Source organism: Erinaceus europaeus, chromosome 21 (genome assembly GCF_950295315.1).
Source record: "Erinaceus europaeus chromosome 21, mEriEur2.1, whole genome shotgun sequence".
Lineage (NCBI taxonomy): Eukaryota > Metazoa > Chordata > Mammalia > Eulipotyphla > Erinaceidae > Erinaceus > Erinaceus europaeus.
In genome coordinates, this window is record NC_080182.1 from 19,121,680 (window position 1) to 19,139,193 (window position 17,514).

Genomic DNA, 17,514 nt, shown 5'->3' on the forward strand with positions numbered 1-17,514 from the left:
CAGGTGGATTATCTCCTGGATCCCTAACATATGTTTAGTATCATCACCATAGTCTACTCTAGTTACTGAAATAATTTAAATTAACTGAATGATATAAAATGGCCAATTCCTTATTGGATAGCAGTAAATCAGCTATTAATATTTATTAAAATTTATGTCAACATTTCCATGTAGAATATGTTGAAGTGAGTATTTTGGTGACTCATAAAACTTAAGGTGCAATAAGTATTATAGAGAACATAAAAACGGAATTTCATATTCACTTAGCTAAGAAAAACATTTGCTTTTTCTTTGCTTTCGTAAAACAATCTTGCAAACCAGTAGATTACCTTATTAGCTTTAACATTAGATGTTTCATATGTAATTCTAAGTTTGAAAGACTAGAAATACTCCTCTAGGCAAGCAAACAGTAATTACTCCTTCATAATTACCAGGCAGCTTTATTGCCATGCATTGTTGTAACTATATTTTAAATAATCCCCATTTATATGACAGACCATAATGTCTTCTAGCACATTGCAATTTGTGGCTTATAATTGCATCTCACTTCCACAAAGGACTTTCTTCATTTAATCTCTATTTTAACTACTGTTACAAAGAAAATAAAAATAATAATTGGAACCATAATAGTGCTATAAGGAAATTATAGACAATGTAATATTTCTGTACAACAGAAGTCATCCCATTATTCAGAAGATTCAAATTTGACATCTAATATATATTCCTGCTTCTGTTAAAGAGTCAGACACAGTCGGTCTTCTTAATCTTTAGTCTGTGCAGGAGAAAATACAAGAGATCTGGTTCAAAGACAGATTTTGATCTAGTAAGTCTTGGGAGGGACCCAGTTTTTTTCATTTCTTACAAGCTCTCGGGTGTTTGCCATTGCTGCTGCTTCTATTTTTTAGTAGAATCATTGTAAGTCTTACGCATACGTCCGGGTGAAATGAAAATAACAATACAGGCACATGCACATATAAACTTGAACTAGATTTCTGCTTTCACCTAGAGCCTAGAAATTGTTTGGTACATGGAGGAGTTAACAAGAATTGAAACTATATTCAGCCTATGAAAGTCAGCCAAGTAAACACTAGGTAAATTTACTCTGAAATGATGCTAGTGTTGCATCAAAGAAGACTTCCAAAAGCATGTGATATTTGAGCTGTATTTTGTAAGCTGATTAATAGTTTGCCAGATGGAGAACTAAGTGGTGGCTGGGAAAGGAAATTCCAAGCAGGAAGAAAGATATTTTCTAAGGAATGTAGACTTCTCTGAGTGGGACAGATAAATAAAAAACAAGACTATGAACACACATTGTTATCTTCTAATTGAAGAGTTTAGAATTTTATCTTGTCAAAATGAAGAAATATCCAAATAACTAGAGCTATAGTTAAGTCTTAATTCATTTTATTCAGTAATGTTTCTTTTTCCGATCTCAATGTAGTATTCTTTAACTGTACCACCCCTTAAGGAAACTATCAGAATAACATGGTATTAAAGAACAATGTAGCAGAGTTTCCATCTTTCCTATTTACTTATTTATTGATTTATTTTCATAAGAGTGAGTGACCAGAGTGTGGCACAGCTATGGCATGTGACGGTGCCAGGAGTCGAACCTGGGACCTCTGGGACTTTAGGCATATAAGTATTCTTTCTCTGTGACTCCATCTTTATTATTTTTTAAATTTTTCATGAAGTATTTATGATTTATGAGCTTTACTTTTTAATTCACTTATTAAAATATCATGGTCTTCTCTACTTTCACAGCATAAGCATCTTTATACTGGTAAAGTGCAAGCAAATGTTCCAACTTCGTCATGTTCAAGTATATAGATAGTTAACACCATACATGTCATAACTTATGAAGACCTTCAGATAGAAGATATGAAGTGTCTAAAACTGTGAAACATAATTCACAAAGACATCTTACATCTCAGTTGACAATTAAGAATGTGACTTTAAAAAAAATGTCTCCCCACCTTCAGTGGAGTCGCTTCACAAGCGATGAAGCAGGTCTATAGATGTCTCTTTCTCTCTCTCTCTCTCTTTCTTCCCTTCCTCTCTCCATTTCTCTGTCCTATCCAACAACTATGACATCAATAACAACAATAATAGCTACAACAATAAAACAACAAGGGCAACAAAAGGGAATAAATAAATAAATAAATATTTTTTTAAAATGTCCTTATTGTTAAAAGTTTTATTTTGGAAGTTCTCTTTTCACCAGTGGAAAGCTGAGAGGTGTCACACAGAGTAGAACACACATACCCCTATGTGCAATGTCCCAGGTTCAAGCCCCTGCTCTTAACCTGCAGTAGAGACAATTCAAAAATGGTAGGCCCTTCTCTCTAGGTTTCTCTGTACCCCCTCTATTTTTTCTTACTCTCTGTCAAGAAAAAAAAAAGAAAACTGAGAACAGTGGAGTCATGCAGGTACAAACCCCCATTGATGACCTTAGTAGCAAAATAGAAAAATAAACAAACATAAAACAATTCTAAATAGATTTTACATTTTATCTGAATAAATTATAATGTCCAATCTGATTGACTTTATTAAAAGAGTCATGAATTAAACAGCATTCCATTTAGAAAGTATAAAGACACTGCAAGGAGTTTGCATGAAATGGAAAGTTTATGTAGTCAGAAAGAGGATGGAACAAAGTTATTTTCAGAAGAAAAGAAAATTCAGGAAAGGACACCTTCACTGGTGGAGGCATAGGGGTTGACAGCCTGCAGGTTATCTCACCTGTTCAAACCAGCACACACTCCAGACTCACTCATTTAGAATCTCATTTGTGGCGATGCTTAAACTATTGTCAAAAGAGGGCTCAGTTGGCTTTAGGTGAGAGGTGATAGAGAACAGAGTCCTCTGGAAATAAGAGAAAATATGTCTTAAACTCCACTTTGCTATTTTGAAACTGTAGAGGATTAATGAGAAAATGATACTGATTTGGTTGCAATTAGAAAAACAATAGTTTCCTAAGTATTCCTCTCCAAAATGTGGGATCACGGGGTTTCTACAGTGGAAACAGTTATTTTGAGAGAGGAATATTTACTCGTACACAAATACTAGTTATGAGTATGTTTCTCACATAACTGGGATGGATTGACTCTTGCCTCTTCTAAATCAAGTTCACATTCTGCCCCAACGGATTATTTTTTTTCAACAATATTTGTTATATTCTTTTATGGTCTGCCAGTACTTTTTTGAAGCCTTGTAAGTTAGAACAGCAGCCAACAGAGTTGAGAATAAAAAGGGGGCCAAATATCCCTCCAGAAGCAAGTCTACTTCAAAAGCTATGCATTACAAAGCACTACTGTGACTCAAATAATTACTTATTTTTAAAGGGGATTTGCTAATATTGAATTGGTTTCTTATCTTTCCAGCCCCCAGTGAGCCTTTACTGTGCAAATTCGCTGATGGAGGACAAAAGAAGAGACAGAATCAAAGCAAATATACACAGAATGGGAGGCCTTGGCCCCGGGAAGGAGAGGTGAGTCCTGACTGACTTTGGCTCAGAAATTGGGCAGCTGACATGAACTGGAAGGGGGGCCAAGACAGACATTTGCAATCATGATGAACTCAAGTATTGTGGAAAACCAAATGGCTCCAAGTGAGCAGTATTTTATTAAAGTGATCAAAATGAAATTACTTGAGAATGAGAGTAATAATTCAATAATTGACCTTAGTTGTGCACTACAGTAAGTCCTCTCTCTTTAATCAAACTTGAACATGAAAGACACTGACAGAAATCTGGTCCCCTATACCTAAAAAAAGTATAAAAAGAGGGTTTGATGTCTTAAGAAAATATTTTCAGTGAAATCCTAAGTGGGAGTTGAATTGTTTTCAAAGCATACAAAAATCAGTCATTTCTTTTGCCCTTGATTTGCTCTGTTTGTACATGTGTGTATGTATCCATATATTTGTAAATATCTTTAGGTGTCTTATCTATACAAATATCAATATTAAATGAGACATTTTCTACTGATCGAGAAGGGGAAACAAAAGTTGACATACATGAAATTTTGCTTTACACAGCAAGGAGAAAAACATTAAATGGTTAATTATCCATTTACCTTCTAAACATTATCCTCAAATAATTTATAGGAACAGCTGAGTAGAAATGAAGACAGATAGATCAATGCATATTTATGAAGAGAAAGGACAGGCATACTCAGAAGAATACATAATGACTACACCAGGAATATACAGAAAATAGTAGGAAGAAAAATACATCAGGACTTGCACTTCACTGTGCAACCTGTACTGACCAGCCCTTCCTGACTTAGCGTTTGGGCTTGTGATAAACAAGGTTCTGTCAATTGAAGCCAAAACAATGTAGCATTTGGCTTCTCTCAGGGAAGACTTGTCATAACCTCAAAGCACAAGTTTTAGAAAAGTTTCATGACCTTTTTCTAACTTCACAGAGTTCACTTGAGCTTTATGGAAGAAAATAAAAAGGGGTGTAAAGCTGCAGAAAGGTTTTATTATGTGATAGTACACAAAATAATTGAAAAGCAAGGTAAATGAATCAATGGCTGCCCGGGAATGGATCCTTTTTGGTTGCTTTTTGCTGTAAGAAAATGAGAAATAGATGACTGGGCTTGTAAGGTGTTTTTATTCTTTGTGAAATGCAATGACGTTGTTGAATGATTTGTATAAATTGTATTTTTGTTCCAAGATAATTTTCACAGTAGAACTTTACTGAATATTTCTATTCAAAGCAGCTATTTTATTTGTTGTGTGAGAGGCATCCTAGTTGGCTCAGTGTTTCACATTTTTAAAACTAAGGAGATGAAAGGAAAGAATAGAAGCTGAATTTTTTTCTTGAAACATTTAGCCATTTTTCAGTCTCTAAGACGTCTATTTTGAGAGTTTTCCTGAAGGTCTCAAAACCTCTCTTAAGTGTATACTTATGTTCACGTATTGCATATTTGATATATTTATTAAAATATGAATGATTAAAACTCCTAAAAAATTAGAGTTTCAACTCCTTCCACTCAGGAAGACAATCTATGTTACATTCAAAGAAGGAGGCATAACACATGTATTTTTAGCATGTAGTTTATTAATGAATTGCCTCTAGGAAACAGATGATTTCTTATAGCAGTCAGTATCCAAACCTCTCCTAAACATTTATAGTCTAGAAAATAGTCGTTTGCTATTTAAACTTTTGATTGGTCAAATGCCTACCAATAGAAAGATTTCTGAAGCACAGACCATGGCCAAGACAAGTAGGCAATTTAGATTAGTAACTAAAACTTCAGTTCCTGCTCGTAGAGGATTATTGTTCACATGTCTATAGTCACAAAAAAATAGGTAGACAAGATATCTCACCCAATTCTATAGTTCTTAGGAAGCAACAAAAAATGTTTTTTTAAAAGAAAGCAATAAAAATAAAATAAATGTAGAGTTAAGTTTGCCACCCTGCCAGTATATATATATAATTAGTATATGTATATACTAATTTTGTAGGTTTAAAGCATGATGGAAATGCCTGTACTATTGGCATAGAAGCATTGTGAAGTCAAGTTTTGAACACAGATAATTTAATAATTCAATGCCAGTTTTCAAGGTACATTTCTGGTCCCTGTTTCCAAAAGTGTTTTTAGAGCTACAGAGTTTTTGTGTTGAGTTATAACATTCCAGGGATCTTAAGAAACCTATTTGTGACCAGTAGAAAAATTCCAGGTATTTAGGCAAATTCAAATGAATAAAATCTGGGAAAGAGATTATATGCACTAAAATATGTAAATCAAATATCTTAGCTTTGAGATAAGCATGTGCACTTTTAAAAAATCATGAATATGGTCTTAATATAGACATACCAAGAATATTATGTGTTCATTATTGGATTTGCTTCCATTTCCCTTTACATTGTCTTTTGAGAATAAATATATCGTTATAGAGTATGATAAAAAAACAATTAAATCTTATGCAAGTAATACTCTTATTATTTTTTCTGTATCTGTAAATTTAATTGCTGTGTTTTATTGTTTCTAAGATATTCTGTTTTGTTACTGTTTTTCTACATTTTAACATTTCAGAAATTGGTTCTTCTTTAGTGAAAGACATAATGACAAGATAATTTGCATTTGTCACCTAGAGGCAAAACCACATTCTTTGAATATGGTCTTTAGCCACACTTACATGGAACTCTGGCTCTCTTGATCAGACATTTATGGGACATTTATTATTACATACCAACTTTCTTCATTCTGTGTCGAGTAGAGATATCTGGATTCCTTGGCTACATTTCTAATGAGAGGGGAAGGGTTGTTTTTCATCAACCATTTAACTCAAAGTGCAGCCCTTAGCCATTCCAACTTTTTAAGCAGATGATCTTGGATTTTCATTTTTTGCTTGTTTGTTTTATACACCTCTCAATAGTTGTTACCTTATAAGAAGTAAAAAATGGTAGTTTCAATTCTGGTGCTTCACAATTTGAGATAAGCACAGGAATAGGATGCCTGGCTTTTTCTTGAAAATCAGGTAAAAATGATAGTGTGAAAAGAATTTCTGATGAAATAGTCAAGATGCAAAAAACAGTGAGTAACAAGCATGCTAGAAGTGTCATAAGCAAGAGAACAGTCTAATTAAAATTATAATTTATTATATAAAGCTCATTAAGATGGCAATTTTTAAGTTCTTTGAGCATTGTTTGATGAAATTCATTTCTTTTCAAAAACATCAAATACTGAAAACTTTATACACATGAATTAGTGCTAATTAGCAAAGTTTTGAAATACAAATATGTGCTGGTAAGAAAAAATAAGTAAGAGTATGTAAAAAATAAAAGGATATTTTAAAGTTATTAAGTAATCTCTCGAGTAGCAATTAAAATTCCAGCTCAAGAAGGATGGTGAGGTCTTGGGAACTTTATGTTTTTCTTTTCTGTATTTTATAATTCCTGTAGCATAAAGCAGCAGTATCAGTTCTTACTCTGGTTTTGGAGTTCATTTATACTCCTAAAACTGATTTCATGACAATATTGTGTCTCATGAAAAGCAAGAGCAATAAGCCCATCACATGTTAAAGTAAATAGTATGTTTTTATGAAAAATAACTTTAAAAAAGGCAACTTATTTTTGTGGGAAATGGCACTAGCTTAGTTTTAACAAAGCATTTTAGTATCTGCCTTAGTCAAAGATAATCAGATTTACATACTTGTTTCTATATTCAGCCAGCTGCAGCATACCAGTTAGCTTAAGCCAAGAAAGAAACTCTATACAATCATGTGGACATGTCACTGTGAAAAGAACTTTATACCATTTGGATCGCCTGCTAGAACATCAAGAACCATTAGGTCATACTTAGAGAATCAAAACCCCACCATTTAAAAAAAATCTTTGTTGGGGGATTAATGATTTACAGTTGACAGCAAAATACAATAGTTTGTACATGTATAACATTTCCACATAACAATACAATCTCCACTAGGTCCTCCTCTGCCATCATGTTTCAGGACCTGAACTCTCGCCCCATCCCAGAGTCTTTTACTTTGGTGCAATGCAACAACTCCATTCCAAATTTTGCTTAGTGATTTCCCTTCTGATCTTGTTTTTCAACTTCTGCCTGTGAGTGAGATCATCCCATATTCATCCTTTTGTTTCTGACTTATTTCACATAACATGATTCCTTCAAGCTCCATCCAAGATGGGGTGAAGAAAGTGAAGTCACTATTTTTAATAGCTGAATAATATTCTATTGTGTACACAGACTGCAACTTTCTCAGCCACTCATCAGTTGTTAGACATCTGGGTTGCTTCCAGATTTGGCTATTACAAATTGTGCTGCCAAGAACATTGGTGAAATATAGTGTTTGGTGAAATATAGTGGTTCAGCTTCATTCTTCGGCATGTTTCAGCCCAGTTCTCCCAGAATTATTTGTTAAAGAGACTCTCCTTGCTCCATTTAGTATTTTGGGCCCCCTCATAAAAAAAAAAAAAATTAGATGTCCATAGGTACAGGGGCTTTGGTTGCTTTCATTCAATCTGAAGTCTCTAACACACACATTGAAAACAATCATTCCTTTTGAATGGTAAGCCATTATGTATCAATATCTCTGCTCCTTTCAATATTGTGGGTTTTTTTTTTAAACTTTTAATAAAATTATTTATTTATTTAATTAGAGAGAGACAGAGACCAGAGCACTGCTCAGTTTAGCTCTGGCTCATGCTGGTGCTGGGGTTTAAACCTGGGACGTTAGATCCTAAATCATGAAAGTATTTTTGCATAACCACTGTGCTATCTCCTCAGCCCAATAGTGTTTGTTTTTCTTTGTAATTTGCTTGGGACTTTATCGATTAAAGGACTAAGCTCTGTATTTCAAATCATGAATCCACAGAATCTGCAACTTCTAAGCTGAATGACAACATGAATGACTTTGTTGTTGTTGTTGTTGGCCTTCAGAATTAGTATTGGGGTTTGATGCTGGCACTACGAATACACTGCTCCATGGTACAATTTTTTTTTTTTTTTTTTATTTCTTGGGCTTCTTTTTCTTCATCAGCAGAATGAGAATACTTAAAATTTGTTAGCTGGAAGGATTAAATGAGGTAGTGAATAAAAGCCACTGAGCACAGTACCTGCTCCATTCCAATTTCTCAAAAATTAGCTTTAGTTATTAAGATCAAGATATCATTAATACAACTCAGGGCATTTCAGCCTTACAGCTAACTTTGTTCTGCGTTTCTTTTGATTGGAATGTTTAACATGTTGTTTATGACTTTATGTCAGTTCAGTTTATCTACCAGAAAGGGACTAACTTTAATGGTAAAACATGTATTTGCAAGACTGGTGGCTGCCAGTATAATTTTTCAACAGAATTTTTATTTATTTTATACAATGTAATGTAAGTAATAATTCTTTTTTACTTTGGTGTACATTTCATTAATGTTTTTATAAGATCATGTTTCAGATAATAAAGCACTATTTAAGCGCTGAAAAGTTAGATGATTTTCCGAATTCTAGCCAACTGTCTGGCAAGGAGAGGGAAGCAGAAGATGAAAGCAAAAGAAAAAAATCAAAACAAACAGAAAATAAAGGAGGAGGAGCATAAAAGAACACCAGGAACTATTTCTAGATATCAAGAAAAATATTGAGCTGCTATGATTGCTATCTTTAAAGGAAAAGAAGTTGAATGATTTGCTACATTTACTGGTAAACAGTAGCAGTTACTTCTGGATAGCAAAGATACTCATGTACATTTGTTACCATGAGAAGTACTTTCTGCTTTTCTAAGAAACAGTTGTCTTTGACAGAAGAAACATCCAGCTGCCCCTATAAGAATATACTAGATTTATCAAAGAATCAGGGAAACATGATTTGATTTTTTTTTTCATTTTCTTACATAAACTATTTTTTTTAATTTGACAGAGCAGAGATAAATTGAGAGGGGAGGGGAGGTAGAGAGGCAGAAAGAGAGACACCTGCAGATCTGCTCCACTGCTTGTGAAGCCTCCCCTGCAGGTGGGGAGCAGGCACTTGAACCCGGATCCTTGCACGTGGTAGTATATGCGTTTAACCAGGTGCACCACTGTTGGGTTCCAGGATTTTTCTTTCATGGAATTTTGTTTCATAATGTTGAATGTTAATGATCAGTGATTACTAAACTTCCACATAAGTAATCAATTTCAATAATGCTGTTTCCAAGTTAGTCTGGATTTTTAGAGTCCTTTCAAATGGTGGTACTAATATTGCTTATCCAATTTCCTTTAGATTACTGAAAGACACACATTCATTGAATTATCAGTTTGAAAATAGGTACAGTTGATACTCATTGTTTAATATCAGCTCCATTTCTGCAAATTCACTTATTTGATAAAATCTGTGTAACTCCAGAATCAACACTCACAGCATGTGCTTTTCACTATCATTTCGGTATGTGCAAAGGAATTTTTTAATTTTTTAATCTTATTTATTTTTTAAAGGTTTTATTTATTGACTAATGAAAAAGATAGGAGAGAGAAAGAACCAGACATCACTCTGGTACATGTGCTACCAGGGATTGAATTTAGGACCTCATGCTTGAGAGTCCAATGCCCCATTCACTGCACCACCACACACCTTTTTAAATATATGTACATTTTCAGGAAACATATATGGATTATTCATGTACCCATGATAGTGGTTCCATTTTAGACCCTTAAATATCTCAAGTCCCTTAAAAAGCCTGTTCTGGGACAGATCCTTCTTTCTAGATTTATTCATTTATTTTCTTGCCACAGGGACTATTGCTGGGACTCGGTGCCTGCACAACAAATCCACTGCTCCTGGAGGCCATTTTCTGCTCCCTTCTTTCTGATAGAGAACAAAAAGACAGAGTGAAGGGAAAAGTAGAGTGGGTGAGAGAAGCCCTGCTTTACCATCCAGGAAGCATCCTCCCTGCACTTGGGGGCCGGGAGCCAAAGGAAATTTTGACTCATTCAGCACACATTATTTCTCAGATAAACTTGATTATGATACTTTTTTTTTCATTTCTGCTGTCATACTCTAAAGAAGTATTCTTCACTTAAGTCCACATTTTCATATTTTTGCACTTCCCACTGGAGATTTCACATTTTAAAATGCACCCAGCGTACTGCAGTGCAATCTAGTGATTCTAAGTATGAGAAATCATTGATGACCTGATCAAGACAATTTGGAGAACAATCCACAGAGATAATGTATTCCACCATGACTAATAGTGCTATTAACCATGAGTTATGTGCTCAGGAATGAATGATATGAATTAAATAGAAGCACACATAAAGCAAGATTTTACAATGATAAGTTGGGGAAAAGATTATGTCCAAAGAGTCACAGGTCTAGGTGACTCAGTGTTCATGGCAACATTATAGAATAAAATGACTATAAATAACAAAAAATGATTATAGTTTATTTTATGATCAATGATATTGAGTGGGGTCAGTCTATTAATTAACTTTATACCTTCCCCCCATGGATACAAAAAAAAAACCAATCTGAATATACATACAAATATATGATTCAACTGCTATACAGTTGTGAAGAGTTGTGTTTGAGTAAACTATTGATCCTTATGGATTAAATGACAACAGTGGAACTGGCAAGATAATACTCCCAGAAGGGTGACTGTTTTGTCATGCCTGTATCCATGGTAGGAGTTTAATCCCTCCTACACTAGAGGAAGCTTCCATGCTGTGGGAACTGTCCCTCTTTCCCTCTGTCTCTATTTGAAAAAAAAAAAAAAGAAAGAAAGAAAGAAAAGAAAAAAAGAAAGTTGGGCTAGAATGATTAAGCACTGATGATGGGGGGGAAATGACAAAATCAATTGTCCTTACTCTAAATAACAGGTCTAAAGTTCTCTAATTTCATAGATGTCACTTAACATCTAACTCAATGTAAATAAACATTTAGTACATTCTTTGCAAGGAAATGACTTTAACCTAATACATCAAATAATTTATCTTATCATTTTAAATATTCTTATTTACTTACCTAACTGCTAATGAGATAGTCTTAAGAGACGCCCAATTGAATATCTATTCATTAGCAACAAAACTGAATCACAATGATACAGAAAACATTAATATTAGTGGTGATAGAGATGACTATAATGGTTCACATACTATTAAAAAAAAAAACCTAGAGTGAAAGAGATTTTGTTGAGTTTCTCGAACACATTTGGCTGCCATATTGATAACAATAATACTATAAGTAATTTATTTGAAATATCTATGTAAGGAAGATAACATTTAACCAAATGCCTCCCTTGTCTTTGGTTGGATTTGCCCTGACAAATGCATTCAGCAAAGAAAATTATTAGATCAGTCAACAGGCAACACCTTTCTTACTTAATATAAGAACCTGCCAACAAGGTCTGGGGATACATCATCAGTATGAGCTTTAGATCACAGTCATTGCAATTTAATTTTACAACATCAACTGTTAAATTTATGTTTCAGAGATATGGGATGCAAGTACTATTTCAGTAAGTTTCTAAAAGCAAAAACACCATTAGAAAATGAAGCACAATGTTCTATGTAACATTATGTCTACTTTAGTTGTTTTGTTATGTTTTGGTTATCACTGGCAGTTCACCTCTCTAGGCTGAGTTCTTCAGATAAGAAAATAGAAACAGAGACCAAGAGAAAGAGAGTAAGACACTACAGAACCAAAACTTCCTTCATTGTGATGGGAGCTGGGCTTCACAAAGCAAACACACTATCCTTTTAGTATTATCATTATTTTTTTATTAGTGGTTTAATATTCATCGACAAAATTGTGGAATACAAGGGGCCAGTTGGTGGCGTACCTGGTTAAGTGCTCACACCATAAATGTACTATCCAAATGAGCTTTCTTGCCAGCCTGCTATATCTTAAATAATTATTTGAAAAGTTTCATAATAAACTATAGGTCTAGGACATCTCTTATCATACTCCTTGAAGGCAAAAATACTACATTTGAGTACAGAACAAAATTTGAAAATTAGTTGTCCAATTCTCTTTTATAATTCTTTAGTAGACAACTAAGATAGACTTGGCAATATCACCAGGTTCTGCAAACAGTCCTTTTAACATTGAACTAAGGGTGTCTTCACATGCTACCTCTTTTTTAACAAACATTAAAAATTTGCTTATCTACTTGTGTGTAATCGTATGAAGAGAGAGACCAGAGCATCACGTTGGCATATGTAATGCAAGAAATTAAACCTGGTTCCTCATGTATGCAAATCCTGTACTTTACCCATGATGTTAAGGAACTCTGCTGTAAATCAGGAAGACAGGAAGTGAAGGGAGAGAGGAAGTTTATTATATGCGGGGCACAAGTTCAGATCTCTCTAAGAACTCCAGCCTCAAACAAAGGAGTGGTACAAGCTTATATAGGAGGTGCAAGCTTGAGAGCAAAAAGTGTCGTAACAGAAGCAGAGGATGCAAGATTAAGGGAGGTGGGACTTGTACCCATTTCTCATGGTCTGGTTGTCTTCGTTACTGTTATGGTTACTTGTTATCTTTCCTGCATAGCTGTGTCTGGGCAAGTTTAGCCTCAGCATAAGATACCACTGCGGGGGTTGGGGATACCCTTTAGGATGGCAGAAGCTAGCTAGGGTTATAGAACCTGACACGACAAAACTCCCCAAGAATAAAAGTCCTGGACCAGATGGTTTTACAAATGAATTCTACAAAACCATCAAAGAACAGCTAATACCTCTAATTTTAAAAGTGTTCCAGAAGGCACTGGAATACTCCCTTTCAGCTTCTATGAAGCCAACATCATTCTGATACCAAAATCAGACAGGGACACAACCAAAAAAGAAAACTACAGACCAATATCTCTGATAAATATAGATGCTAAAATATTGAACAAAGTTATAGCCAACCAAATACAGGAGTATATTAAAAGATTGTTCATCATGACCAAGTGGGGTTTATCCCAGGCATGCAAGGCTGGTTTAATATACGTAAATCAATCAATGTGATCCACCACATCAACAAAAGCAAGACCAGAAACCACATGGTCATATCAATAGATGCAGAGAAAGCCTTTGACAAAATACAACATCCCTTTATGATCAAAACGCTAAAAGAAGTGGAAATAGATGGAAAATTCCTCAAGAGAGTGGAGTCTATATATAACAAATCTACAGACAACATCATACTCAATGGTGAAAAACTGGAAGTATTTCCCCTCAGATCAGGTACTAGACAGGGCTGCCCACTATCACCATTACTATTTAACATAGTGTTGGAAGTTCTTGCCATAGCAATCAGGCAGGAGCAAGGAATTAAAGGGACACAGGTTTGAAGAGAAGAAGTCAAACTTCCCTATTTGCAGATGACATGATAGTATACATAGAGAAACCTAAGGAATCCAGCAAGAAGCTATTGGAAATCATCAGGCAATACAGTAAGGTGTCAGGCTACAAAATTAGCATTCAAAAGTTAGTGACATTTCTCTATGCAAACACTAAATTAGAAGAAGACGAAATCCAGAAATCAATTTCTTTTACTATACCAACAAAAACAATAAAATATCTAGGAATAAACCTAACTAAAGAAGTAAAAGACTTGTATACTGAAGATTATGAGTCATTACTCAAGAAAATAGAAAAATACATAAAGAAGTGGAAAGATATTCCATGTTCATGGGTTGGAAGAATTAACATCATCAAAATGAATATACTACCCAGAACCATATACACATTTAATGCTATCCCCATCAAGATTCCAACACATTTTTTTTAGCATAATAGAACAAATGCTACAAATGTTTATCTGGAACCAGAAAAGAGCTAGAATTACCAAAACAATCTTGAGAAGAAAGAACAGAACTAGAAGCATCACACTCCCAGATCTCAAATTGTATTATAGGGCCATTATCATCAAAACTGCTTGGTACTGGAACATGAATAGACACACTGACCAGTGGAATAGAATTGAGAGCCCAGAAGTAAGCCCCCACACCTATGGACATCTAATCTTTGACAATGGTGTCCAGACTATGAAATGGGGAAAGCATAGTCTCTTCAGCAAATGGTGTTGGAAAAAAATGGGTTGAAACCTGCAGAAGAATGAAACTGAACCACTATATTCCACCAAACACAAAAATTCCAAGTGGATCAAGGACTTGAATGTTAGACCATAAACTATCAGATACTTAGAGGAAAATATTGGCAGAACTTGTTTCTGCATAAATTTTAAAGACATCTTCAATGAAACAAATCCAGTTACAAAGAAGACTAATGCAACTATAAACCTATGGGACTACATCAAATTAAAAAGCTTCTGCACAACAAAAGAAACCACTACCCAAACCAAAAGACCTCTTACAGAATGGGAGAAGATCTTTTCATGTCATACATCAGACAATAGTTTAATAACCAAAATATATAAAGACCTTACCAAACTCAGCAACAAGAAAGCAAATAACCCCATCCAAAAATGAGGAGAGGATGTGGGAAGAATATTCACCACAGAAGAGATCCAAATTCCCGAAAAACACATGAAAAAATGCTCCAAGTCTCTGGTTGTTAGAGAAATGCAAATAAAAACAACAATGAGATACCACTTCACTCCTGTGAGAATGTCATACATCAGAAAAGGTAGCAGCAACAAATGCTGGAGAGGTTGTAAAGTCAAAGGAACCCTGCTGCACTGTTGGTGGCAATATAAATTGGTACAACTCCCATGGATAGCAGTCTGGAGAAGTCTCAGAAGGCTAGAAATGGACCTACCCTATGATCCTGCAGTTCCTCTCCTGAGGATATACCCTAAACAACCCAGCACACCAATCCAAAAAGATTTGTGTATACCTGTGTTCTTAGCAGCACAATTTGTAATAGCCAAAACCTGGAAACAACCCAAGTGTCCAACAACAGATGAGTGGCTGAACAAGTGTGGTATATATACACAATGGAATACTACTCAGATATTAAAAATGGTGACTTCAGCGTTTTCATCCCACCTTGGATAGAGCTTGAAGATATCATGTTAAGTGAAATAAGTCAGAAACAGAAGGATGAATATGGGATGATCCTCACTCTCAGGCAGAAGTTGAAAAACAAGATCAGAAGAGAAAACACAAGTAGAAACTGAACTGGAGCTGGTATAGTGCACCAAAGTAAAAGACTCTGGGGTGGGTGGGAGGGAGAGTATAGGTCCAAAAAAGATGGTAGAGGACCTAGTGGGTGTTGTATTGTTTTGTGGAAAAATTGAGAAATGTTATGCATGTACACACTATTGTATTTACTGTCGAATATGAAACATTAATCCCCCAATAATGAAATTTTAAAAAAGAATCTGACATGATAAGCAATTAAAGACAAAATATGGCAGTAACCTTGATAAGTATACATCTAGGTTGGAACATTTGCTTTTTCTGTATCAAACATCTTACTTTCTTGGCCCTCAGCTCTAAGTTGGGGTCTGGTTAGTAAAAGTTCAGTCTGCTCTTCATCGTCTCTATTTTGTCTTCACTTACTCCAACCATCCAATTTTACACAACCCCCTGCTCTGTGTCAAAGTTTATTCATGTCCTCAGTCTTTCTACACATTCTTAACCCTATATTCTCAGTTATTTTGTTCTGTGTTAAGACTTTCTTATAAACACACCACAATAATATTATAAGCACATATTCTGAGGCTAAAATTTTGGAAGTTCTCTACCAATGGAACAACCTCCCAGCCAAAATTTTGGAAGTTCTCTACCAATGGAACAACCTCCCAGCCACAAAAATATTTATAATTTGTTTCCTTATTTTATTTTATTTTTTTAATTTATTTTCTCTTTTGTTGCCCTTGTTGTTTTTTCATTGTTGTTGTAGTTATTGTTGTTGTTGTTATTGATGTTGTCATTGTTAGGTAGGACAGAGAGAAAATGGAGAGAGATGAGGAAGACAGAGACTGGGAGAGAAAGACAGACACCTGCAAACCTACTCCACCGCCTGTGAGGTGACTCCCCTGCAGGTGGGGTGCCAGGGGCTCGAACTAGGATCCTTAAGCTGGTCCTTGCACTTCACGCCACATGCACTTAACCCACTGCACTACAGCCTGACTCACTTTTTTTTTTTTTTAACTGTAGTGTTAGTGATCAGAACTAGGGTTTCTTACTTTATCTTCTGTATTCTGTCTTGGAGCTATCTTCCTGCATCCACTTTTATTTTAGTGTGTGTGTGTGGGGGGGGGGAAGTGGGATGAGAGATCCTGCTTTGTCTAAGTTGCTTTCTCATGTGATGTTAGGGAAGGAGCCTGGGACCTCACACACATAACACGTACACTTTGATAATTGATGTCCTCCCCATCCTTGTACCTGTGATCATGAAAAGGACAACTGATAGCTCCCAGCATTTATAAGTAAATCTGTTAGCTAGATAGATAGAGTTTAGTGCACTTCCTGTACATTACTGGCAATTTGCAAACAAATTTATATGAATGACCCTCTTCCCATTGGCAAAAGAGCGTGAATTCTCAGTAATTGAGCATGAAAATTTTACTACTTAGTTGTGTTCTTATTTTAAATTGGTAGGACCAATATTTATTAATCTGTGATACCTAAAGATAAAAAATAAATCTTGTAAATTTCTTTAGTTGTGTAAAATTGTATATAATACGAGTCCCAATGGTGATGAGTTCCAAGCCCCTACTGATTTCTAAGATGGGCATAAGATAAAATAGTTTATGTGGGCTGAGGAGACAGCAAACAAAACTTTCATTCCTGAGGCTCTCAGGTCCCAGGTTCAGACCCCAGCACCACCATAACCCAGAGCTGAGTACTGTTCTGATCTCTCTATTTATCTCTTTGTATCTTTTTCTCATTAAAATAAATAAATAAACACTTTTAAAAGTTTATGTTATTGGGGCTAGATTAGAGGTAGGAGCTATAGGAGGGACTTAAGGCTAAGAATATAGAAGAAATTTATGGGGAGGGAAGAAGCTGAATTTGATCTTCATGTCTTCATTCCCTTGGCCCACTCTCCATGATTTATTACTAAATGAGCTATAAATTAATGAGAGATTTGGAGTTTGTAGTATTGCCCTGGAAGTCTCATCCTATCAT

General features: G+C 35.0%; 1 protein-coding gene across 19 annotated transcripts in view; it reads left to right on the plus strand.

Moving 5' to 3' along the window:
* Positions 1–17,514, plus strand: part of RBMS3 (RNA binding motif single stranded interacting protein 3) — a 1,638,617-nt gene that overhangs the window by 1,450,439 nt on the left and 170,664 nt on the right. For all 19 annotated transcript variants that reach the window (XM_060180467.1, XM_060180472.1, XM_060180474.1 and 16 more), the window contains one exon: positions 3,384–3,490. In XM_060180467.1, coding sequence (XP_060036450.1) covers positions 3,384–3,490 — 107 coding nt within the window. The remainder of the gene's footprint in view (positions 1–3,383; positions 3,491–17,514) is intronic.